General features: G+C 35.4%; 2 protein-coding genes across 3 annotated transcripts; both read right to left on the bottom strand.

The window, feature by feature from the left end:
* Positions 1 to 6,326: 6,326 nt before the first annotated feature.
* Positions 6,327 to 7,541, bottom strand: LOC137572497 (aminopeptidase N-like). Its single transcript, XM_068284249.1, has 4 exons — positions 7,489 to 7,541; positions 7,278 to 7,433; positions 6,432 to 7,216; positions 6,327 to 6,343 (listed from the first exon to the last, which is right to left on the bottom strand). The coding sequence occupies exons 1-4, from the start codon at positions 7,539 to 7,541 to the stop codon at positions 6,327 to 6,329; spliced, it is 1,011 nt and encodes a 336-aa protein (XP_068140350.1).
* Positions 7,542 to 20,465: 12,924 nt separating this feature from the next.
* Positions 20,466 to 23,405, bottom strand: LOC137572468 (aminopeptidase Q-like). 2 transcript variants are annotated; one of them, XM_068284228.1, is made up of 4 exons: positions 22,788 to 23,405; positions 22,583 to 22,738; positions 21,150 to 22,524; positions 20,466 to 21,076 (listed from the first exon to the last, which is right to left on the bottom strand). In XM_068284228.1, the coding sequence occupies exons 1-4, from the start codon at positions 23,288 to 23,290 to the stop codon at positions 20,882 to 20,884; spliced, it is 2,229 nt and encodes a 742-aa protein (XP_068140329.1). In that variant the 5' UTR covers positions 23,291 to 23,405; the 3' UTR covers positions 20,466 to 20,881. The 2 variants fall into 2 exon arrangements, with proteins under 2 accessions (XP_068140329.1, XP_068140328.1); XM_068284227.1 differs by having other exon boundaries at positions 21,150 to 22,527.
* Between the last annotated feature and the right edge of the window lie 2,230 nt (positions 23,406 to 25,635).

Genomic DNA, 25,635 nt, shown 5'->3' on the forward strand with positions numbered 1-25,635 from the left:
CAGCCATAAAAGCAAAAGTGTGAAAATATTGAAAGCTTTCCTTCTTTCACGTCTATAAAACAAGAAGTAAAACTGTAGAGAGCCAGAGACACTCTGAAAAAAAAGAAGTGGAACTTGGCAACTGTCTAATGGCCAGAGTTGCCACAAACTGAAGTTATTGCCATAGATGCCATGGCAGGATGGCTTGCACTATGAAATTCCTTTTGTAAATAATGTTCTATACACGCACACCTACGCATAACATCTCTCCGCGTCCTTCGCTTAATGGCCAGAACTGCGGCCCATTGTGATTGTTGTTCTTGTTGCCTTCACTTTACACCCAGGCGCATAATTTTTCTACTAGAAAAACACTTAAAGTGTGTGTTCCGTTTTTCTTTTTATGTTTTTTCTTCCTCGTTTTGTTGTTGTTGTTGTTGTTCTGCTGGGCCCTCGCAATAAATTTTTGTTAAAGCTTTTAAACCATTGAAACTGAAAGAAGCGCCAAAGAACCGAAGTAGGAGACGAAAGGAAAGGCTCTAAAATTACTTAAAATGCGCTTTTAGGGTTAAGCAAGACATTTCAACTCGCATTCATCATGAAGCGCTTAGGCCCAAAGCACTGCGGTTGGTCCTCCCCCTTGTGCCTGGAAGTAGCCAAAAAGGGAGTCCTTAGTATTTCTCCATCGATATGGTCAAGTGTGGATGGCTTTATAAGCTTCGAAAAGAGCTTGTTCCGTTTTTATTGTCTTCCTTAAAATGAATGCAAAGGTCTAAATTGATTATTTATTAAATGCGAATGAGTTGATAATTTCATTTGAAACGTTTTTTTTTCAATAAGGGCTAAAAAGTAATCTTTTTTATCACTTAACTGGCTATCAATACACGCAACGCATCTAAAACCCTGGTCAACTTTCATGCTCAGACAACTGTCTGACAGATTAGCATTCGCGAACACGGAAAACAGATGTGCGTTAACGTGGCAAATGGCCGCAACAATTGCCGAGGTAGACAACTATAGCCACGCCCATCTCTCAACCACATTCACACACAAACACACACACACCAATCACCCACTGGATGAGACGTAAATACCAATAAAGTGTTTAAAAATGTTCACTCGTACATTTTAATGGGCAAAATGAAACAAATTTTTGGTAACAAGTTTCGCAGTTCCACGACCACGCCCATAAACCATGGCCATGCCCATTTACCTCTGCACATACCTACACACACACATACACATGCATACATACATACATATATGCAGATTAAGCTCACATTTAACAATTTTACGCTGCATACATTTAGGCGATGCAAAGTGAAAATCCTCAGCGCCAGTTGCATTCCATTTCGTTTCGTTGTTGCATCAATAAATTAAATGCAGATTTCCATTTTCGTTGTGCACACACACACACACTGATAGAGAGACAGTCAGGAATCTCACGCGATTGAGTTCAATATCATAGCCTACGCCTACGTAACGCCTCCCACCACGTCTCGCCCATTCTCACTCGGTTGAGTCAGTTGTGTTGTGTTAGGCGTGGCCATGCAAATTGTTGCATGCAGTTAATTATTTTGCACAGGTTTTCTGTTCAGGCTTTCAGTCAGATCCGATCCGATCCGACCCAACCTGACCTGACCTGCTCCACCAAATTTTGGCCACGAGGATTTTCGCCGAGGCATTCGCCTGCTGAGAGAGGGAACCAACTAATTGAAATAAAACATGCCATGACGGAGCAGCCCTTGTTTAATTAAATGAGTTAAAAACTGGCCCGCAGTTGTAGCATTAACAGAAACCAGAAGGTAAGTGAATGCCAGAGCGTTGCGTTATAAATTTCCTTAATTGCATTTGCCAAGAAACTTCATATTACCAGTTAAATGTTTAAATTAAAAATCTTTACAAATAAACATAATGAATACGAGTTTGTAAAAAGGCATGTGATAGGATAAACTTTATGAATAACTTATAAATTAATTAATTATTTTGTATTTTTCTTCATCCCATTATGGTACATATTTTTTTTTTTTTTTTTTTTGACTTCATTAAACGCTTTGGGTACTCTGACTACAGAGAGTTAGTAGGCAATTTACCTCGAATTTGGATAGGCAAAAATAAAGTTATTCAAAAGTCTTATACATAGAAAAGCCTTTAGGATACAGTAGTTAATATCTACAATCTGAGAGGATTCTGTGACACTCATAATACATATCAATACATCAGGGTGATATTGAGTTTTTGGTACAGCACTCTCTCTGCATTTAATGACCCTACTATTCAAATCAATCGGACTCCATTTTGTGCTTATTTACCTATAAATGTCAGATCGTTTGATAATACGGTTATAATTTATAAGTATTTTATTAATTTTATGACAATTGTTGTTAACACTCTTCGACCGACTTGCAACGATCCTTCATCCTAGTCTCAGTTATCCTAGTCTCAAACCCGCCCACAATATTCTGCAATATGATATTCAAAAGAGTCTATAAAACAATACGTTCTAAAAATTCTTTGAATGCTCAAAAAAAAGGCTTATTTTCCCCCACTTTACAGCCCTAGAAGCTCTTATTTGCCTCTACTTGTATATTTCTTCTCTTCCACTACTTTACCAAGGGGTTTGAAACCCCTTTTTACCAATTTTATGTTATCTACAGGGTATAAAAAGCAAACAGCCCTTGCCAAAGCTTTGAATAATAATTTTTCTATTCTAAATTTCTTACACAATTACTTTAACTTTATAAATTTACATCATGAGCTCAGAGTTTTCTTGTTACCTACAAACAATTCACATATTTAACACATTTGCAATCTCAACACTTTTTAAGTGTGAGAGAGTAATCAATAGTTAATCTATATTACTATTTATTTATTTCCACAAACCACAGAAATTTATTAGGTAATTTTTTTTCAACTATTTTTTGCCTTTGGTTTGTGTTTATTAATTATGAAGGAGAAAATTATTTATTTTATTTTTACGAATATTGCAGTTTTATTGTGACAGTTTTTTCAAACAAATCAATAGAAAAGTTCAAAAGTGAAAACGTTGTACAATTTGTTAATAATAAATAACTAATTACGGTAAAAGTTTTAGAGCAAAAAAAAAAAAAAAAATAAAATCCATATGCAAAAATTGCGTTTTATAAAAGAGTTTAATTAATTTTCATGCTTTTGTTTGTAAAATTTTTTGACTTGACTAAGCCATTAAATATGCGTTGATAAAGCAAATGGAAAATTCATAAACAATATTCAAAGTGTTCTTTATATTGGCATAATGGAAATTTTGAAATACAATAATCGGCTTACACTATATATAGAAATAGTGAATCGTTGTTTATCTCCATCAATCTGTTAAAGAAGTAGAAGAGAGTTTTTTTTTTGTTCAGTTGCCTTAATTAATGCCATCAATCTATTGGGTAAACAGATTTTTTCTCCCCCTTTTTGAAGCAGCGTTTAAAATTGATTTATGTTAATTACTGTTTAACAAAATACGCCTGGTTGATTACTAAATTGATTTTAAATGAAATGCAAATAGACAACGGGGCAAAAAAAAAAAAAAAAAAAAAAAAAACTCAATGAAAACGGAAAAGAGTCACAAACAATTTTTTTTCCTTTTCGCACCTTAGAAAGAGGAAGAACTATAAAGAGAAGAGATAAAAAGAGAGAAAAAGTGTAAACTAACCTAAATATTTGTACACAGTTGAAGTTGTCCTCTGATTTAAAGACAGTGGCTTAGTTAGCCCTATCAAAAAAGGGGTATAAATATTGTTTATTGCAATAAACTTTGTTCATAAGTTAATTAATATTTGCTTTTAAAATATTGAGATAATTGTCAATAATCTTTTTCTATATATCCTATACTTGCTGAATCAACTTGCACACCGATTCCTCTTGAGAATTACTGTTTAAAAAAACCTCGCAAATATTTTAAGCTCTTTAAAAACCATTAAAACCTTGGAATAAATAATTCTGTATGAGTCTCAATCAGAAAGTGTAAACGACTTTCTTTCATATAAGCTGAGTTGATGACTTTAAGTGGGATCAATATTCCTTAAACCCTTTTACGTCGCTTCCTTTGTGTGGATGCTGAATTTGCTATCATTTAATTGATTCACAGTTTGCATTCACATTTGCATTCACTGTAATTTACACTTAATTATTACGCTTTACCTGCTTCGGGCAAATTGAATGCCAATTTTTCAGTCTCCACAAAGTTTTGCAATGTTTCCCCGCAATGTTTGTCGAGTAATGAGATTCAACTTTAAGCCATGTTCTTTTTTCCAGCACACAGGACAATGTATTCCCTTGGCGAGTATTCGCAGATAATAGACAAAAATTTTTGTATATACGCAATATTTCTATTTTTTATGCACTCTCTATGAGCATTAACTTAATGACAGTCCCTACGGTGAGCGAAAGTTGCCAACCAAAAAAATAAAACGCAAAAGAAACATTTCACCAGCATATTTATGGGCATATTGTGCCACCAAGGAATTGAAGAAGTAATAAAATGAATGCCTCCAAATGGGGCAACTTGATGTGCAGAAAAATGTGGTAAAGTTTTCTGGATTTGCATATGCATGAAGAGATTTTCAAAACAGGTATGAAAAAAAGAAGATTATCAAGCTGTTCAATTTAGGGAACATTCATTGTATTGATGAATCAAAAGCCTTTTGTTTGTGATTAGAATAGAGAGTCAAATGTTTAGTGTTCCAGGGGGGGCAATTGAGAGAACTATTGAGTAGTCGTTGTTGTTGTTGTCGCTGGCTCAGCTGTCAAGTGCAGATAGGCTCAAAGGCAGAGTTTGCATGGTGAGGGCAGTTACACGTAATGTCCTGCTGTGTAAGGCATATAAACTTAAGCCATTGGCATATCAATGGCAACCGAAGGCAGTAATCGTGGGGTAAGAGCTACCAGAATGCACTCGTGTGTGAGATTTGCCCCTCTTTGTATGTATGTGCGTATATCTTCGGGTGTGTGTATATATGCATGTATCTTGGGCACATGCCAACATACAAAACATACATACATGCCATAAATCCACAGGCAACATATAATTAATAAGGATTAATTGTGCACCAGCAGAAGTTGTGCAGCCACCAAACCGGCGACAACCAAGAAGAGGGGTCAATGCAGCAGTGCAGACGTTTTAGGGGGAGTAAGTAGTAGTTGTTGTTGTTGTTGCAGTAGGATAGTCACTGAAAATTTAATTAATTAATAGCACAACTTTAGACGTCAAGCTGTGCAGAAGTTCCCCTTTATATCTAGATGTGGCCAACAGGAAATTTTCGTGCAAATCGATAAACGGCATATACTTCTGAGGCCAAATTATCTTTTCATTCAGCAATATTGGTTTAATTAACTGGTTTTGATCGATGCTATTAATGGACACCAGATCTCCATTAAAGCCTCCGCATTAATTACCCATGGCCATTAACAATTAAGAAATTAGTGATTGAGTTTAATTAAAAGTCTTTTTAACACATAATGCTGATGGAAAATGTTCTTTACTTTAATATTGGGCAAGGACAGAATCTCTCAAAATTTACATCTGATTTTAGCCAAATTTGAATGCTTTCCTCAATATTGTCTCCATGACATTGAGTAGCGCAAAATATGGCTGGCTTGAGATGATTTCCCAATGATAGTCCAAGAGAATATTGATTCTTTAAGTAAGTAAATGCCTTTGCCACACAATCTCCAATGTTCATGGCACACGAATATTGCATGACAAACTTAACTATATTAATCTCATTCCAGTTAGTGAGTCTATTAAGGCCAACATTAAAGCCATTGTAAATATTGTAGACTTTTTTAATTAACCAATGATGGAATTCCTTGAAGGAATAATTAGATTGTGATTGTGTTGATTTCTTTTTCCAAGTTTAAACTTACCATTTGCTTACGGTGTGTTTGCAACTCTGCAATATACGGTCTCCAAACTGCATAGGAACGTTCCTTGACCATATAGCAGAGTAAGTGATGTAATACATCGTGATCAAGGAGATTTTGATGATAGAGAAATAAAGCATCGCTGACCAGTTGCACTCTATTCAGTTCGTGGAAGACGTGATGATTCTGTCTTAAAGCCTCGGCCAACAAGTGCCAATTTTCATTATCATAATTGATTCTATAGTATCCACATGATTGTATATCGAAGATGATCCATTTGTCTTTGAGGCTGCTTAAATGGATATTGATATAAGGCTTCCCCTTGATCCAAACCAATGGGCGTAAGTCAGAAAAGTTTTGCTCCAATTCCGTGGTATAGGACAATGGTATCCACCATAATTCACTTCGGTTTGAATTCATAAAGAAATGTTTCTGTGTAAGAGTAACATTTTTACCATCTATGTTTCGAAAAACACTTAAAATGGGATAACCGTGCTGTAAGGTCCAGCTATCCATTATGGTTTTTACTTTAAATCCCTTCGGCAAAGAGCCCCAATAATCACTTGCGCGCTGTAATTGGATCCAAAGTTCATCTTTGTAGGTGCTGCCATAGGCGTACTGAGTTATATAACTGCGAAGTCCTTGATAGAATGCCTTATTGCCCAGCATGGCGTGCATCATACGAATAACAAAAATGGATTTAAAGTAAGCAAGTTCATTATTTTCCATAAGTTGCTCTCGAGAAGTCTTGCCCACTTTATGCGAAAGCGACACTTTATGCTGACCATCTAGGAAAAATGCGAATTGTTTCAAAAGGCCGAATTCTCGACTATTATGATTCCAATCAGGATATAAATAATCTACTCCCAATATGGAAAAGTATGAGGCAAAACCCTCTTTCAACCAAAAATCATTCCACCAAGCAACTGTGACAAGATTTCCAAACCACATGTGAGCCAACTCGTGTCCTACAACTTGGGCTATTCTGTTGTGGTATTCATATTCAATGGGGTTGTGTGTGGTTAAAGTTGAAAATCCATACAACACAAGGCCCCAATTTTCCATGCCGCTAGTTTGATCTCTCATCACAAGTTGATCAATCTTCTCAAGTGGAAATGGATAATCAAAGAGATCGCTGAAATATTCCAAAAGTTTTGGAGATAAAGAGCTTACGTAAGATGTGGAATTTGGTGGACCACCCATTTGACATGTCCTGAAAGTGACCAGTTTTCCCTTAGTTGTTCTACTCACAGTGCACTTGAATTCATTGACAGAATACGCCAACAGGTAAGTTGGCATTGGTGGCGTGATCTCATAGTAACACCAAACATAATCTTTCAGTTCAAGACTATTAAGTAAAGTATCGATTATGTCTTGGGACTTACTACACAAAGCGATATATTACTCACTTTGGCTGCATTCTCAGCATTGGCATATTACTAAAACTCTGGTAACGTTTGTGATGACCCAAAGTCACATTGAATGTGGCCCTCAGAGCTGGTTCATCAAAGCACGGTATGGCACTTCTTATGAAATTTCTCTCAAAATGTGTAACGGCATACCAACTAAATGTAAAATACGTTTCTTAAATATTCTTTTGATTACCTGCCGAATACTTACCTTGGTTTGTTCGTATCTAGATTTTTTCGACTAGCAACGAAATAAGATTTCATTTCGCCATGTATAAAACCACGACTAAATGGTACTATTAGGCTATAAGTGTTATCCACTTGCAATTGATTTTCTACTTGTAATATCATATATTCAAAAGGTTGATTGATTTCGGTTGTAACAATATTTATCTGTCTTTTCGTCGCCGAATCGCATAATTTAACTTTATCTATTGGAACTGTCAAGTTAGTCACATGAAACACCACCAAATTAGTTGACTCTAGGATACGTAATGATATCTCTACAATTCCCTCAAAACGCATTTTGTCATCCTCCTCCAAGTGAGTGAGAACACTAACATCGTAGTGAAATGGCACCACCGAGAGGGGTAAACGATGACTACTATAGAGCCGGGAATAAGTGTGACTGATAGTAAACAAACTGAATAGAAATAAACCTAGCGTAAATTTTTCCATTTTAAGCCACTTGTTAACACAACTATCTTTCAACAGTTACTTAACCAACTTCTCGGAAAAGTATAGAACGCTTTAATGAACTAAAAACGGATAAATCGATGTCTATATCAAATTGATTTACTCAATGCCATGACACTCAAAGCGTACATTCATATATCTTGCAAAATTTTTGTAGAAATTTGTAATTAAATTTAGTTAGTGTTTCATTGATTGAATTACAACTTCTATTGTCTCTAACGTCCAAGTGTGTCAGCTTCAGTGAAAATTAAATTGTACTAATGTGGGACTGGGGTATTGTATTACGAATAAACACAGTCCCGGTTATAGTTTTATATTAACTTTATTTAATGTTAAGATAAGTATTGATTTTTAGTTAATAGTAGATATAATTATAATTAATTGTTTAACTTCTTTCGCGTTTTCGTCGTGTGTACGTCTTACACTTTCGGCTTTTCGTCTTAAAACTCGTCTTATCGTCTTTAACTTCGTCTTCTTAATGCGTCTCTGTCTGACCGGCTTGCCAGATTGTCTCCCGCTTTTTCGAGTCAGCTGACTCAACTAGGGCTGGCTGAATAGGATTGCCAGACCATTCCCACAAATCGGCCATCCTACACTTCATTCGCCCCGAATGCATCGTCGTCGTCGTCGTATGGTACCCATGGTTTCATATACTCAGCGCAAGTGGTCGTCTGCCTTGGGCCTTCGCTGAATACTGAGTCTTTTGCCACGTCGTAGGTGTCGTTGAATTTTACCCTTATGATCCGGTATGGACCAAGATATTTCGGCTTTAGCTTTAACCCAGGACCAAGTTGGGTTCTCTTGATGGCAACTAAATCGCCTATCTTATACTTCGATGCTGGTCTTCGTCTTAAGTTGTACCTGTTTTTGTTTTCATCTTGAATTTGTAGAATATGTTGTTTTGCTTCTTTACGTTGTTTATCTCGTTCATCATTAAAGTGTTGAATCATTTCGTCTTCTATCAATTCCTTGATTTTGATATCAGACTTTAATCGCATCTTTGTTCCCGTAAGCAGCTCGAAAGGAGTTGTTCTTATACTTCTACTAAATGTTGAATTGATGACTTGCTGGACATTATTTACAAATTTGTACCATTTTCTTGGATCTTCGCTTGAGAGTTTAGAAAGAACTGCGATGATTGTTGTATTTAGCCTCTCTACTTGGCCGTTCGCTCGAGGAAGTCCCGTCGTGATGAGATGATGTTTTATGCCTTCGCTTTTGCAATACAAGTCAAATTCCTCCGAAGAAAAAGCTGATCCTTTGTCCGATATTATTTGGGATGGATTGCCAAAAACCTTGCTCTGCTCCTGTAGTCGTAAAACTGCATCTTTTGTAGAAGTCGACTTTGTTGGGTACAGCCAACAAAACTTGGTGAAACTATCGATGACTGCCAGGATATGTTTATACTGTTTATGCGTTGATTCCAGAGGTCCTAAAAAATCGATATGGTAGGTCATTAGCGGTTGTTCATCTTTGTATAATGGATGAAGCTCTCCTTCTTGTTTTCCTTGCTTGCGGTTAGTAACGATACATCTTATGCAACAGCTTATACATCTCTTTATTTTCTCTTCCAGATTCGGTATGAAATATTCTTTTCCAATGATCTCTCGTGTCTTCTTGATGGAAAAATGACCATGATCGTGGGCCTCTTTTATTAGTTCTCGTTGCATACTAGTTGGTACGACAATAAGTTCGTTGTCCGAGATAAGTTTGTGCAGAACTCCAGCCTTTAAAAAATAGTTATTGTGATTCGTCTTATCTACCAATACGTCTATAATAGCCTTCAGCTGGTCGTCCTGAGCTTGCAGATGCTTTATTCTGCTATGCATACTGGTTTCGCTGATCATCATCATTGGTACACGACTGAGTGCATCAGCATGGCGAATTCGAGTGCCCGCTCTGTGTTCGACGTCATATTGAAATTCTTGCATTTGGAGAATCCAACGAGCTACTCGTGTGCACAGATCCTTTTTCTGAATAGTTTTAGCTAGAGCATTGCAATCTGTAACAAGTTTGAAGCGGAGTCCAAGTAAATAAACTCGAAATTTCTTTAATGCTTCTACAACAGCTAAGATTTCTAACTCGTAACTGGTGAACTTTTTTTCGGCATCTGTCGTTTTCTTGCTCATGTAATACACTGGATGAAACTGCATGTCTTCTGGCGACTTCTGGAGAAGGACTGCGCCAAATCCGTCGATCGAGGCGTCTGTATGAAGCTCCGTTTCGTGTAGCTGATGAAAAATTTTCAAAACTGGCTTCTCTGTAATAAGCTTCTTTAATTTGTTAAACGCAGCTAGCTCTTTCTCACCAAAAATAATCAATGCATCATGTTTTGTCATATCCGTTAGAGGCTTTGCAATCAGAGAAAAATTTATTATAAACTTTCGAAAATATCCAACTAACCCCAAGAAACTCTGTAATTGTTTTAGATTAGACGGGATAGGAAACGATGACACGGCTTGCGTTTTCGATGTGGATGGACTTATACTTTGGTTTTCAATTACGTGTCCTAAATACTCAATTTTCGTTTTAAGGAACTGACATTTTTTGAAATTAATCACAAGCCCATATTCTTCGCAGTGTTTGAGTACTTCTTTTAAATTGGCTACAGCTTCGTCTTCAGTTTTTGCTGGTATTATTATATCGTCCACATATGGTATGGCTACTCCTTTCCTAGTTAGATCTCTGAATATAGCATTGACATGCCGTTGAAAGACGCTGGGAGAGTTCGAAAGACCAAATGGAACTCGAAGAAACTGGAATTGTCCATTATGTGTTACGAAAGAAGTATACTTGCGGCTCCCTTCTTCAATGCCAACATGAAAAAAACCATTTTTTAAATCAATGGAACTGAAAATACGTGCATTTTGAAGCCTGTCTAACTGATCTTCTATTAAGGGAAGTGGAAAATGATCTCTAATGATTACTTTATTAATACGTCTGTAATCGATGCATAACCGATTTGATCCGTCCCGTTTTTTCACAAGCACGACTGGGCTTGTATACTCAGACTCTGATATTTCAATTATGCCATCCTTCAGCCATTGATCGGTTTGATTGTCAATGATGCATCTCTCTGCATATGAGAATCGTCGAGGTCGTGAGTATATCGGTTTATCATCATTTAGAACTAGTCGCATTTGAATATTTGTTGACTTTTCGCTTACCGGATGGTAATTCTGTACCAAATTTTGAACTGCTTCTTTAGCCCTTTTACTTGCTGCTGGATCTATGTCGGCCTGCTGTTCACTGGAGTCATCCACATTGATTTTCAAAAAGGAACTTACTTCGGATTCTAAACATTGGGTTTTTGTCACCCTTAGACCTTTGTAGCTGATTGTAACCTCCGCTTGCTTACAGAAATCCTCGCCAAGAACAATTTCCACATCCATAAATTGTTGCTCCACTGAGAGAAATGTCAAACAGTATTTCTCACCGTTAATATCGACTGTATATTTAAATGAACCCGATGCTTTGATCTTGTCTGTGTCTTTTTTCTTTCCGAAACCGATTAAATAAATGTTAGAATCACTCAACATTGGATTATTCATGTTTTTCAGCATTGCTTCAGATATTAAATTGTACTTGCTACCAGTGTCTAAGAACGCGTTATAATTAATATTATTGATTTGAACTGGAATAGACATAAAATTTTGAGATGACGTAATTTTGCATATATTGGCTTTATCAGTTTTTGCACTGCTTGTTGGGCAATCTTTGGCAATATGTCCGAAATTATTACACTGAAAACATTTTCTACCCTTATTTTTATAATCGCAATTAACTGATGTATGGCCCTTGGCACCGCAATTAAAACATTTGAGTTCTTTGTTTGCACTTTTCTTCTGCACTGCTTGAAACTTATCGTCGTTTTTCGGATACTGCTTGGCCACACCATTGTTATATTTGTTTTCATTTTTCGATTTCTCGCGCATAACTTCAAAAATTTTTAGCTTCTGCTTGAATTCATTTATATTATTAGACCCGTATAAAATTGATTTGTTATTCACCGTATCGTCTATGCCATCGATCACATATTGTATCAGCGAAGAGTCTTCAATATTTCCGCGAGATGACATTTCTTTCATACACAAAAAATACTCCTGCAGACTTTCGTTTTTCTTTATTTTTCTATCAGACATTGACTTATGTAACTGTGCGCTATTTGTTGTTGATTTAAATTCAGCAAGAAGTGCGACTTTTAGCTTAAACCAGGTCGTTACATTTCGCTCACTATTAGCAAACATTTTTGCTAGGCCTTTTAATGATCGTTTGGCAAAAATAAATTTTTGTAACTCGTTCCAACACATAACAGTTGCCATATCTTCAAAATCTTGGATCCATACTTCGATAGATAGATTATCTTCGCCACTAAACAAACGGATAGAGTCTTCTATATCGCGAAAGTTTAAAGCGAACCTCGGAACTTCGGAAAAACTGCTTGGATTTTGCACACTGCTTCTATTTTGCACACTGCATGAATTCTCGCTTCGCACGCTTTCATTTTCACACACTTCGTCGTTTTGTGACTCTTCGTCTTCACTTTCATCGTTATTTTCCGTTTGAAAATCGGCATCTTTCAGCAAAGAATTCTTTTTTAAATTGCAAAATATGTGTTTCGTTAAATCGTTTTTATTGTGAGGCAATCGAAGCAAATTACAAATTACAGCCAGGTCCATATCTGACAGATTTTCAGCAATATAATTTACTTTGTCATTATACAAATTGTCCGACTCAGCAAAATCATAGCCCTCGAACTCGCGCACCCGTTTTCTATTATTTCTATCTCCTTCTTTTCCAAAAATAAACTTGTGCAACAGAACGATATTCTCTCTCTTTTCCTGCCGAAGCATATCACTAATACACTGAAAGTCATTTAACTGTGCCATTTTTCGTTTCGTTTTTTTTCGTTGCTGTGTGTGTATGGGTAACCGACGCGGTAAAAACGCGGTAAAATGTGGCGTCTCTTTTTGGCTGATGCAATTTCCAAGAAATTGTGAAATAAAATTGTTTTCTTTTATACCGATTCGACTGTTATTGAACTTTTAGCATTATTCACCATTTTCATTAAACTTTTAGAGAGACTCGTATTAGTTAATTTTGCACCTTTTTACACTCTATTTTAATTTTCCGTTACACTTTGTTTTAGGTTGAGTTCACTTATAGTTTTTTCACGTAAAGCCTCAATATGTCTGGGCTACTTCTTTACACTTTTAAAATCTTTTTCACTTTTACTTCTTTGTGTGTGTCACCTCTCTTTCACTTTTTATTCTTTTTTAAGTTGAGCCCAAATGTGTGGGTCACTTTTTTTCACGTTTTTTTTTTTTTTTTAGGTTGAGCCCCCAAAATGTGTGGGACTGGGGTATTGTATTACGAATAAACACAGTCCCGGTTATAGTTTTATATTAACTTTATTTAATGTTAAGATAAGTATTGATTTTTAGTTAATAGTAGATATAATTATAATTAATTGTTTAACTTCTTTCGCGTTTTCGTCGTGTGTACGTCTTACACTTTCGGCTTTTCGTCTTAAAACTCGTCTTATCGTCTTTAACTTCGTCTTCTTAATGCGTCTCTGTCTGACCGGCTTGCCAGATTGTCTCCCGCTTTTTCGAGTCAGCTGACTCAACTAGGGCTGGCTGAATAGGATTGCCAGACCATTCCCACACTAAATAGTTTTCCGCTTTCTCTTTCTGCCTTTGCCTTAAACTAATTATTAAGTCAATTAACACTTTAAGCCTTTCAATACAATTACCTTCAATATAATGCAAAGTGTAATATTTTTTCTTACTTAAAATTTAAAAGTTATTCACATAATCAATTGGGTATAGTATTTATTATTACCATTGTAAGAATCTTTATATTACATATTGTTTAATTAAGTAAATAAATTTAATTTCCCAAGATTTATTAGTATAATAATTTAGGCGCCTTATCAAAAATAATTAGATTTCTGCTATTTAATAAACTTCTTCAGAACATTTGCTTCACATACTGTAGTAGGATAAGCAGTTTAAACTATATCGAACACCGATAAGTATGATGGAATTGCCACGACTGTTGTGGCAGAGCAGTATGCACGCTAATTAACACTGAACAATGAGAAGAGAGACAGACAGACGAACAGAGAGGGTCATTCGATAGGCGACGATCAAAGAATACAGACGTGAAAGTAAGATAAAGAATAAGCCTGTGATATAAAAGATTAATAAATAAAGATTAAACCTTGCTTCTACAATACTAGATATAGAATGGATCCATTTCAAATATGTTTTTGCCACTTTATTTACCAATTAATTTGCTAAAAATGAACAAATTTAAAGTTTATTATTTAATGTTTAATTAAATTCCAATTTTGATTTCGATTGGGCTTGGCAATAATGTTTGTCTAATTGAAATTAATTGCATTCTATAGTCGCTTTGGGTATAATTAATCAATAAATTTAAATATTTGCTGTCCATTGCTCCTGGCCAACATTTTGATATTTTACAACTATTTGCCGATATGCTTAAAAGCCCAAGCCGGTAATTAAGCCAAAAAATATTTTGGCTACAAAATTTGTCCACTTGATACGAAGTAAGGAAAAAGTTTGTTTTTCGAATATTTCTGTCTTTTTTTTTTTTTTTTTTTTGTATTTTATTAGCTTTGCATTTTCTGCATTTCATTTGCCTTAACTTTTTTATCAGACTTTTTACAGTTCTTGTACTTAACTTTACATTCATTTTGCCATTCATTCACTTTTACGTTTTTTTTTTTTTTTTTTTTTTTTTCTTCTGCACTGGAGTTAAGCGAATGAGTGAACAAAGTGAATGGTGGACGAGGAGATGTTGGAGAGAAAAGGAAAGGTGAAGCGAAAAGAAATGGAAGACGGCAATTAATGTTAAGCTCTTGGCACGGCCCAAAGGATTGTTGAGCATTTGGCTGGTAAAGCGACGGGAAAAAAAGTAAGAAGAATTGTGCAACCAAGGTAAAGGTGGAAGTGGAGATTGGTTTTAATTAGCAAAAGTGTTTTATACTCCAATAATATTATGGTAAGCCCTATAAGAGATTGAATGTGAAATGCTGAGTTGATACCAGACATTAAGTGAGCATATAGTGATAGGTAAAGCTCACAGTTAAGGTAAATGTCATCGATTCCAACTAATAATGTGTCCAGCTAATTAAGTAATCTTCTCCAAAAGCAAAACCTAATTAATTTATTATGTCAAGAAACCATTCGATTTTGATGCCAAAGAAGGGTCATCCGATTCTTTATAGCAACTATATGGACGTATGTACATGGCAATTCCATTCGTTCATACACAAATTAACTCTTAAAAGACAATTAACAAAAAGATTTATTATAAAAACCTTTACGGTTTTCACATTTTTGTTAAAATAAAGTCGACATATAAATATGTATGTCTGCAAGTACCTTGAAATCGTCACTCTGACTAAAGTTAATGAATTCATTTTTGCAAAATGCAACTGTTAACCACAATTGATAAGCCATTAAAAATCAATAATTGTCATTAAATATTCATTGATAATAAGTAGCGATTACTTGCTTCAAATTAAATGAAATGCCCACAAAACAGCACACACAAAAATGCTTCTATTCAATAACATTCAATAACCTCAAAAAAAAAAAAAAAAAGGGGGGAAAAAAAAACAAAAAGAAACAAATATATGATATTTATTGTATGCATAATTCCATAAAAGTTTTACACTTTTGTTTTCGTCATTTCGGCCACCACAAATGAAATACATACGTAAATATAAATTATAGCACAAAAAGAAAAGAAAAAAAAAACACAATGAAAAAAGAAAAAACACAAAAATGTTGAATAATAATTTTCGATACTCTGTGTGATGGCGCGGCCCATTAAGGCATGACGCATTATTTTTATATATGTATATACATATATAAATTGGTGAGTAAATGGGAAATTTGATAATAAATTCATAGCTGATTAATTTTCCAATATTTTCTCGGTTGACCAAACGAAATGCCATTTAAAATTCCGTTTAAAATAATTATAATAAAATAGTTAGCCATGGTTATTGTTCCTCCTTTAAGAGCTATTCATAAAATGCAAAAACCATCCAAATATTTAACGACATATTTTATTAATAAATAAATAGTTTTCTTATCTCGGTTTTTTTTTTTTCGTTCTTTTGCAATAAAAACTTGTGCCTCAAAAATCAATTTCTGGTATTTATCTGTTTTTTATTTTTTATACTTCAATGATTTTTCATTTCCTATTTTTCTTGGAAATGTTGTTGTGTTTGTTCCTTTATGCCCGGGACAATAATAACAACCTTTAACAATAACAAAACTATCTATAAGAAAATATTCTATATATATACTTATATATGCTTTGATACCCTGTAACTTATGGATAAACAGTTCATTATGGACCAATAAAAGTTATTTATACATAACTGACACAATCAAATAAGTTTTAACTTATCTGTCTTGGACACTGAAGACTAAAAACTGAGAATTTTTATTCGAATTTAATTAAATTTGGGTAACTAAAGAGAGTGATCTCTAAACTTAAGGGTATCACAATGTCGGCTCTTAAATTTTATTTCTCTATTTATATTTTCACCCAATTTTGCAAAGTTCTCTCTCGTTTGGTAGTAAACAAAAATTTTTGATGCGGCATAATATTTTGGACGCTCTTTGATATTATGGAGAGACAGAACAAGAGGTCCTCTGAGGTAATTTGTTTTTGACGCATTTCACCCCATGTGGTTGCTGTTGTTGCTGTTGATGTCGATGATGCTGATAATGCTAATGATGATAATAATGATGATGATGTCATAATTTTATTTTCGCCAAAAAATCAAAACAAAAAGCGTTTAAATTTCCACGCTTTTCAGAATAATTTGCATAATATTTTAATTTTGCATACTTATTGGCATATAATTAGGTGATTTCCATTGGACGAGAGGCTTTTTGTTGTTTGGCTATTTGCTGATATTTGCCCCGAACAGAAAATAAAAATATTAAAAATTCATTCAATTTAAAAAAAAAGTGTCCATACATAAGAGATTTGTTAGAGCAACAGAATTGCTTTAAGGCTAACTGTAAATTTTTATGAACCATTAATAAAATTAAGAAACATTCATAAATTATGAGTCATATAGCATTTATTTTTATAATTGTCTCTTAATTGGTTAGGATAATTATTTTAGAATCCAAATGTTAAACAAATGAATTTCATCTATTAACTATTTTCTTTGATTATGACTCTGTTAAATTAACCGTAAATACCTGTGTTTTCCGTTTACCTTACTTTTTCTTTGGACCTTTTAGAATCTTTTTGATCTCCAAAAAAAGGATATTAATTTTGGACAAAGCTCCTTCCACCATATAAAGGTTATATATTGTTGATCAAAGCCATGTTCGTATATACATACTGCGAATATGAATCAGCTAGGTCGGACCATTATCAGCATTATAGTAATGATTAGTCAGAGTCTAACAGTCAGCAGTGTGTCATTTAAAACATTTTGATGTAAGAGTAATATTTATTTTTTACACCAATTGTGTCATCATGAAAAAAACGAGAAATTCACAAAATCAATTTTATAGTTTTTTTCATTTTTAGCCCATAACATCTACTTGTTTGATATTGATGATCTATGCTGGAATTAGTCTTCAACTTAATATATTTACCTCAATGTTTAAGACTTATTCTAGGTATTTCTTTTACTGTTAACATATTTTTGTAAGCTAGTGTTATTTACTATATCAATTACATTCGCTGTTCCTTTAGTTATGTTTTTAGTTTTAGGCTTGACTCATCGGTGTCTATTTCGTTCAAAAAGGTTAAAGAAGAAAAGAAAAAAACAAATTTAGTTAGAACGAGCGATGGTAAGTTTGATGATGATTGAAATTAAGAATAGTTTCTGCTTTCAAATCCATAAAAATTGAAAAACAAATTCTATTAAATGGCTTAATTAAACATTGATTATTCTGATTTGAAATGTATTAAAATTAGTGTTGATAAATGGTTTTAAAGTACTAAAACAGTTTTGCCGGGACACTTGTTATCCTTTTTAAAGGCAGGGCTTCGATTTCCATTCGGTTTTTTTCGCTTTGTTGTTGTCTTTTTGTGCTCGATGTTTTTATATTGTATTTACCCGTTGGCCACAACGGTAAAAGAGGACCACAAAATGTATGTACATATGCGCATTTTTAATAGACTTCGCGAATCTACCCAAATGTTGCCCTACCGCTGTGCCGCTTCAGAGAGTGTGGCCTCTCCGCATCGGCAAACATACACACATGCCCATATACACACAGGCACACACAATCGCAAATCGAACGAATCGTTCCGGGTGCCATATAATGTTTGTCTAAGATTCACGTTTGCCCTTCGGCAGGACAAAACTGCTGTACCAGCTCCATCTACTGGTACAACAACTTCGCCTCCTTTTCTGCTGCTCCTCTGTCCGCTGCTTTGCCACTGCCACTTTGGCAGGTTTTTTTTTTTGTTGAGCCGGAGGGGGAGAGGGTTTCTGGTTCTTTCTTTACCCGAACTCTGCCCGGATATTGGCTTCATACACTGCGAGCCAATTTTAAATTGCCAATATTGATTTATACGCCGCATGCGTTACTTGCCACATGGGGTACCCGGGCAACATCCATGGACTCTCTGAAGCATTGTTAAGTTGCAATTTTGCAGGTGGCATTCGGCGGCTATGCCAGTGTAGATGCGGAGATGGTGAATGGCGGCTGTATATGCATTTGGGTAAAGATGGACGAGGAGTATGTGGTACAGTCACCTCGAGTAAATGGGCGATGGGATTTCACACAGTTAACGCTCTGTTAAATTTATTGGTCCAACATGGCATACAGCGTTTAATGAGTTTATGCACATGAAATATATAATTCAGATAGTAAAATATATGTAATACAATTGTACCTACATATATGTACATATGTATGTATATATGTTTGTACATTTTAGATTACATTATTTAACCTCAATGCAATTTGAAATGCCATCAAAGCGGTAAAGAAAAATCATTTGGCCAACGATTTCTTTTCTGCCATCTCCTTTTAATTTCCTTTCTCCGTCTCTGTCTCTCTCTTTTTCTTTCTCGCTATCTCTGTCTTGCCCATTTTCTTCGTTTGTGATGATTTCCCAAATCCCATTTAAGTATTCCCTTTGTGGGGGAAGAGTACAAGAAGCAGAAAACTTTGTACTGGAACACAAAACTCTTTTGCATAATTCATGCAAAAAATTCCAAACTCGACTCGGCACTGAATCGACTCCTATAAGTTGTTGTTATCTCTTTCTCTCTCTCTTTGCATGTGTGTGTGTGTGGGTGATATGCGTGGTGTGTGCCTGATGATGTTGGAAATCGACATGTGCTTTAAGTGTATTGATATTGTGACTTAGATATGGCTTGTGTCATATGAATGTAATGTTAAACAAATCGAAAGATGCTGAAACAAGATGTAGAACAAGTAAGAAATGTTAAACACTTGGAAAATTCCTTGAATATTCATAAAGCACGATGAAAGAATACCTAAGAAATTTAAATAATATTTTTTGTGCACCATTTAAAGTTAATTCAAAAAAGTGAAAGCATGTCAAGCTTGATTTTAGGGCATTGAAACACAGAATTCCATAAAACGCCAAAATATTCTCTAAAAAACAAAACTAATACGACCCTTAAAGGACATACGAAAACAACACACAAACACAAATGACCCCCATCATATCTGCAATCGAAACTATTTTAAACTTACATATATACAAAAGTTTCTGTTCCAGAAGCCATATAGAACTACAAAACATACTACCCCTTTTAGCTTACCCCACCAAAGAAAGACTAACTGAAATATCGTAGCCTAATCAATATTATAATCTAAATACAAACTATTACAAGTATTAGCATTCTATTTGTGTAAAACACGTGGATTCAAAAAGTTTTCCATGCATGGGGGAAATTAGTATAAGACTTAACTTTCATTAATCTGCTTAACTGCAGCAATTGGGAAAAGTATTTGTTTTGTTGCTTCTTTAATCTCAATTTATACATTTCCAATAAATATCCAAAATATCCGATACGATTCCAACGATTGCAACCAATTGCATCTGACAAACTTCAAAAGTAATATGCAATTCATATATTTTGAGATGAATTTCTTTATTGGTTAGTCAAAATATAACATTTAAAGAAGGTTCATGAGAAAATTAGATTTCTAAATCTGTCCTCGTTTATACACCCTCAGGGGCGAAAACAGAAAATTTCGAAAACAAAAGAGAAACAAGAAGAAATGAAAAATAAATTTTCCATTAAATTTAATTTGTATGGTTTTAGGCGCAATCAGCCGCCGCTAAAGAGCAGAACGCTGTGGGTTAAATTTCATTATGCGTAAAATATGTTTTGGGGTAAGGTAATGGACAAAACTTGGAGGAGGGGAAGAGTGAGTGAATAACGATGTTTTGGTTTTTTTATTAAATTTTCAAATAAACGAGATCAGGTTTGAACCACAAAAAATTGTTTATTGACAGACCTAAAGACTGAACTCACGGAGTGACTTTAAAATGGGACTTCATTGCATAGCCATTTGCAGCATTTTTCCTATACGACTATTGTAACTGCAACATTAGAATGGACTTCAAATTGTATCTCTTCCTCTTTCGCACTCTGCGTTTACCTCTGTCCGTTTGCCTCTGTCTCCACAGTTTTATGGTTATTTTGCCTGCATCATTATTGGCACAAGAAGACGGTGTCCTTTTCCTTTGGCATTGTATTGCTTGGGCATGCTCGTGCCTCTGCTTTCTGGTCTGGTGTGGACTGGCTTGGCTTGTTTTCCCTTGCAACAACCGTTATTGTAGATAAAGATAAATAGTCAGAGATAACGTTTCAGTTATTTGCAAACAAATACAATTGCGGTTCATTGATGGCGGTTTCCTTGTCTGCCATTATTTTGTGGTTTCCCCCAGGATTCAGTTTCTTGTTTGAGGTTACTTGTCCTTTTACTACCGTTTCCTTTACTTCTACTGAAGTGGTTGGTTTCAATGAGGACAAACCAATTGAACGTATAATTAATGAACTCCGCATACCATTTACCGGCACTGCCCAGCCATTTCTATAATAATGATAATGATAATTCAATTTACAATCATTCTCTACAAAATGTAATAACCTTCTAATAAACTTACCGCTATAATAAGTGATCTATCTGGCGATATGCCCCAAAAACCATTGGTAACCCCAACAACGAAAGCAACCAAGGGTTCATATTCATCTTCCTCTATAATGTACTTAAGGACATCCACTGCTGTGTACCAATGGATGCGGCCCTGCTGCCATAAATATAGACAATCGCTAACAATTTGGGCACGATTCAGGACATGGATCTGTTTGTGATTTTCATAAAGATCGAAAGCTATCAAGCGCCAATTACGCTCATCATAATTAACGCGATAATAGCCCACCGCTTGTATATTGAACATAACCCACTCTTTGCTCAAAAGGGGAATATTTAGATGCATTGATGGTTGAATTAGCCACACTTTGGTACGTGTACTAGAAAAGTTGCGTTCACTTTGCGTGGTGTAGGTGAGTGGAATCCACCAAACTTCACTGTGACTCCCATTCGACGACGAGAAGTGATTTTGTGCAAAGAAAATTGTATTATTATTATAATTTCGTATAACATCCAAAACAGGATAACCCGCCTGATTAGTCCACGAGTCCATAATTATATTCACTTTATGGTCATCGGGTAATACACCGCTACGGAGACTTGCCAGTTGCATTTTACCCCAAAATTGATCGGGTGTCGTATTGGAATACGAGTATTGGCTCAAATAAAAGTATAATCCTTCATAAAACACTTCATCACCCAACATCGCATTGAGCATTCGTAGTATTGTTGTTACTTTCTGATAGACATATGCAACGGAACTATTTTCAATAAGATCTTTGTCAGACGATGCGTTTATTGCCACGGGCATAGCCATCAATTCGTTCATTAGTGAGCCTTCGCGATACTTAAATAATATGTTTCGCCCCCAGTTCATCTGCAGATGCTCCACTCCCGCTGCCTCAAAATAACCAGCCAGACCTTCGTTCAACCATAGGCTATCCCACCATGATATTGTTACGAGGTTTCCGAACCACATGTGCACCAATTCATGGGATACCAATTGCAGTGTCTTTATTTGGCCTTGTGACAGATTTGTCAATTTTTTTTTATTCTTTTGCATGATCATTTCATCGGAATAGACAACAAGACCCCAATTTTCCATGGCCGCAATGGGCAAATTGGGTATGGCTAATTGTTGTATTTCTCTCAATGGACATGGAACTTGAAAGAGATTCTCGAAAAACTGAAAAAGTTTCGGCGCAATCACAGACGCAAGCGATAGTGCTTGCACCTGGGTAACATGTGAACAAGTGCGAAATCCCACAGGTTCCCGATCAAAAGTTTTAGAGAACATGCAAGTGAAATTATTAATGGAGAAGGCAAGAAGATATGTGGGCATAAGGGGAGAGATCTCATGCATAGACCAGACATAGTCCTTCAGATCACTACTAAATATTTTATATAAATATATAGAGTTAGTTTATTAATGATTTTTCAACTTACCTATTAAATCTTTTTAATAAAGGCATATTGCTAAAGCTTTGAAAACGCTTGTGATGACCTAGAGTCACATTAAAAGTGGCCCTCAGGGCGGGCTCATCGAAACTGGGCAAAACATTTCTGATATAGTTACGTTCAAATTGGGTAAGTGAGAACCAGCTAAAAAGGAGAATCAATTAAGTTAAATATAGTGTAAAGTCTAACTTACCTTCTATCCAGTTCATTCTTCCCTTCGTTATATCCCACAAAGTATCCGCTTTTAAAGTCCTCCTTAAGTATGTTCTCAAATGGTAGACTCAATACATATGATCGACCTCTGACGAACGGCATTTCAACTTCAATTATAAAGTAGTCCTTTTCTTTATTGTATTCCGTTCGACTAGTATTAAAGAGTACTCCCTTTTCTTTATCCCAAATCTGAATTTTCTGCACTTCTATATTCGCATCTCTCGCATGTAAGACCACAAGATTGGTAGATTGTTGTGCATGTACAGAAATGTTAACGCTGCCCATATATCGAAACATATCTGGACTATCTTCAAGATAAGTCAGCAATTTCAAATCATAATGATATGGTATCAACGTTAGAGGTAAACGTGGCTCATCGTACAACTTCACAGCGACTGCAGTATTTCCAAGGATTACAATTAAACAAAAGAAAATACCATTAAGTCCATTAAACACTTCGGTCACATTTTTCGTTAGTCTCATTGTGTACGAGTTCCCTCAGCTTATTGTGTCAAATTTTTTGTAGTAAATATTTTATATGTGGCCGCAATTTGATGCCATACATACAAGACAATTTTCTGTTTTTTTCTTTAAACTAGAAATCGAAAAACACGAGAAATTTTGACGAACAACAGGTCGAGTTCAAATATTTACATATATTTTCAAAAAATTTTAAATATAAATCAATTCCCAGAAATGAAAAATGTTACGTTTACTATTGAAAAGGAAATTTGGAGGCCATTTTAATCTTGAAGTAAGACAGATACATTTTAAGGTCATATCGTTCGATACAATGTATTAAATATTAAAGGTTGGCAATTGGTTTTTTGGTTTTGGTGGTTTGGAAAAGCAAAATACTTGCCTTGGCATCGTCTTGACTTACTTTCAACTTTCACTTCGTGCCGGTTAAGGCGTAAGAGTTGTTCAACTTTTTACGCTACGTGCGTTTACCGATTTGCCTATGACCCTCGCGATATGAGTATGCGTGTGTGTGTGTGTGTGTGTACGAGAGTGTGCGTCTGTGCTTATGCTTGTGTGTAAATGCTTCTTCGGGCCCTGCGCCAAAAAGTATGTTAAGCACTTTGCTTAACAGTTTTGCTGGCGCACTTTTGGCTCACTCGTATCTTTTTGCGATTCCGGATTTATACGTGCATGTAATATGTGTAATTTATGACTGACAGGATGTGTGTGTTTAAATTATGTGTAGAATGCTCGAACTGAGAAACTTTTTTCACTAAAAACTTTTTTGCCTAAGCAAAAGAAACATGGAAGAATATAAACTGGCCTAGGAAAGGCTTTAGGCTGCCATCTTTACTTTCGCTGGCATGGCCAAATATTGAAAGTCACGTTTGATTGGGGGATATTAAGAGATTACATGGATTCGTGAAACTCCCCTCTGCTGAAAGGCTATGAACGTCTAATCCAGTTGCATGTAAATTATAATTATTGAGTAACAAAGGCTTTGGAATTTTCGTCCTAATATCTGACAGGAAAATTTAAATCTTTTTCATTTCCAAATATACAAAAGAAAAACTTTTAACTATTTGTGCTTTTGTTATTGTTTCTGTAGCCTTTGTTGTTATACAAAATCCGATCCCTGGGCTCAGACAATAGTGCAACAGGAAATCCCACATATGCGTGTAGTGTGTGTGTGTGTGTGTGTGTGTGTGTGTGTGTGAGGGAGCCACAAAATGAATTTTCATTTCCAATTACTTTACAATTTTGATTTTGCCTTTGTGTTTGCAGCCTGCTGATGACGATGGTGATGATGAATCTCTATCTGGGCGTTACAATTCGATTTCCTAATTTTCAATTTTACACGTTTGGCAAACACTTGAGCAGCAAAAGCAGCAGCATCAGCAGGCCAAAAGAGATGCAACCACATCTCTCACTCAGACTTTTGAGAAATTTTAATTAAAATTGAATTTTCTTGCATTTAATTAAAAGCTTAGCCCTAGCAACGTGGCAAAGCTGCAGCGGATGAAAAATGAGTAAAGCGGCAAAGAAAAACTATGCGAATGTGGATGCGCATAAGGATGTGGCAGGGCACTCAAGTAGAAGCAGCCATCCTCCATGTTCTAGACAGAGTCAAAAATGATATAGAGAGCGACAAAGCAACATATATGAAAAGGGAGAAAGAGAGAAAGGCATCATCATCTGCAACTCCTTACAGCACAAATATTTTTGTTTGTTTACAGAGTTGGCCCGACTAAATGCAACACTGACAGCTTCTGTCAAAATAAGCAACTAATCTCTGTGCACCAATATTGTTGGGCAAGCAAATGCTGGTAACGGAGCTTGTTGGCTAGGGGCGGGGCAGTAAATGCCATTTACAGCTTATGCCATTGATTTTCCATCAAAGACAATTCAAGCAAAACTGTTGCAATCGTCATGCCAATATGATTTTGGTTAGCAGCAAACTAATTAAGTTTTCATTTAGGGCCAAAAATTGCAAATGCCGCAGCATTTTCTCTCCATTTCTGGCCCGGCAGCCCCATTCGAAACGGCGGTCAGATGGAAATTCCGTTTTAGAACTAGTATCGCGTTATTTTCCAATCGACTGGGAAATCTACAGAAAGGGAAACGATATTACAGATTTCAAAACATTCAATTTAAGCAAATTTGCGTTCACGAAATTTAATATCGTTGAATTTGTTGGAAAACATGAACACTTTACACATAACATTTTGTGTATCAAATTTATAGGTGTCTATATCCTCTTTGGTCTATATCCTGCTAATCTAGGTTAAACTTTCTGTTGTTTTGGAATCAGATCTTTCCTTTTTTCCTTGAAAATTGCCTTTTGATGCCTTTTTTTTGTGAGCTTT

The sequence above is a fragment of the Drosophila tropicalis genome, unplaced genomic scaffold, assembly GCF_018151085.1.
Source record: "Drosophila tropicalis isolate 14030-0801.00 unplaced genomic scaffold, ASM1815108v1 contig_1063, whole genome shotgun sequence".
Taxonomy (NCBI): Eukaryota; Metazoa; Arthropoda; class Insecta; order Diptera; family Drosophilidae; genus Drosophila; species Drosophila tropicalis.

Bases quoted from the DNA above. Each gene is read 5' to 3' on its own strand.
- LOC137572468 (XM_068284227.1), bottom strand. From the start codon at position 23,290: ATGAGACTAACGAAAAATGTGACCGAAGTGTTTAATGGACTTAATGGT. The intron at 22,528-22,582 runs GTAAGTTGAAAA...TAAAATATTTAG, and splicing joins TTATTAAAAAGATTTAATAG to TAGTGATCTGAAGGACTATG. The intron at 21,077-21,149 runs GTAAGTTTATTA...TCATTATTATAG, and splicing joins ATAGATCACTTATTATAGCG to AAATGGCTGGGCAGTGCCGG.
- LOC137572497 (XM_068284249.1), bottom strand. From the start codon at position 7,541: ATGAAATCTTATTTCGTTGCTAGTCGAAAAAATCTAGATACGAACAAA. The intron at 7,434-7,488 runs GTAAGTATTCGG...TTTTACATTTAG, and splicing joins CTAGATACGAACAAACCAAG to TTGGTATGCCGTTACACATT. The intron at 7,217-7,277 runs GTGAGTAATATA...TTTACTTAATAG, and splicing joins ATGCTGAGAATGCAGCCAAA to TCTTGAACTGAAAGATTATG.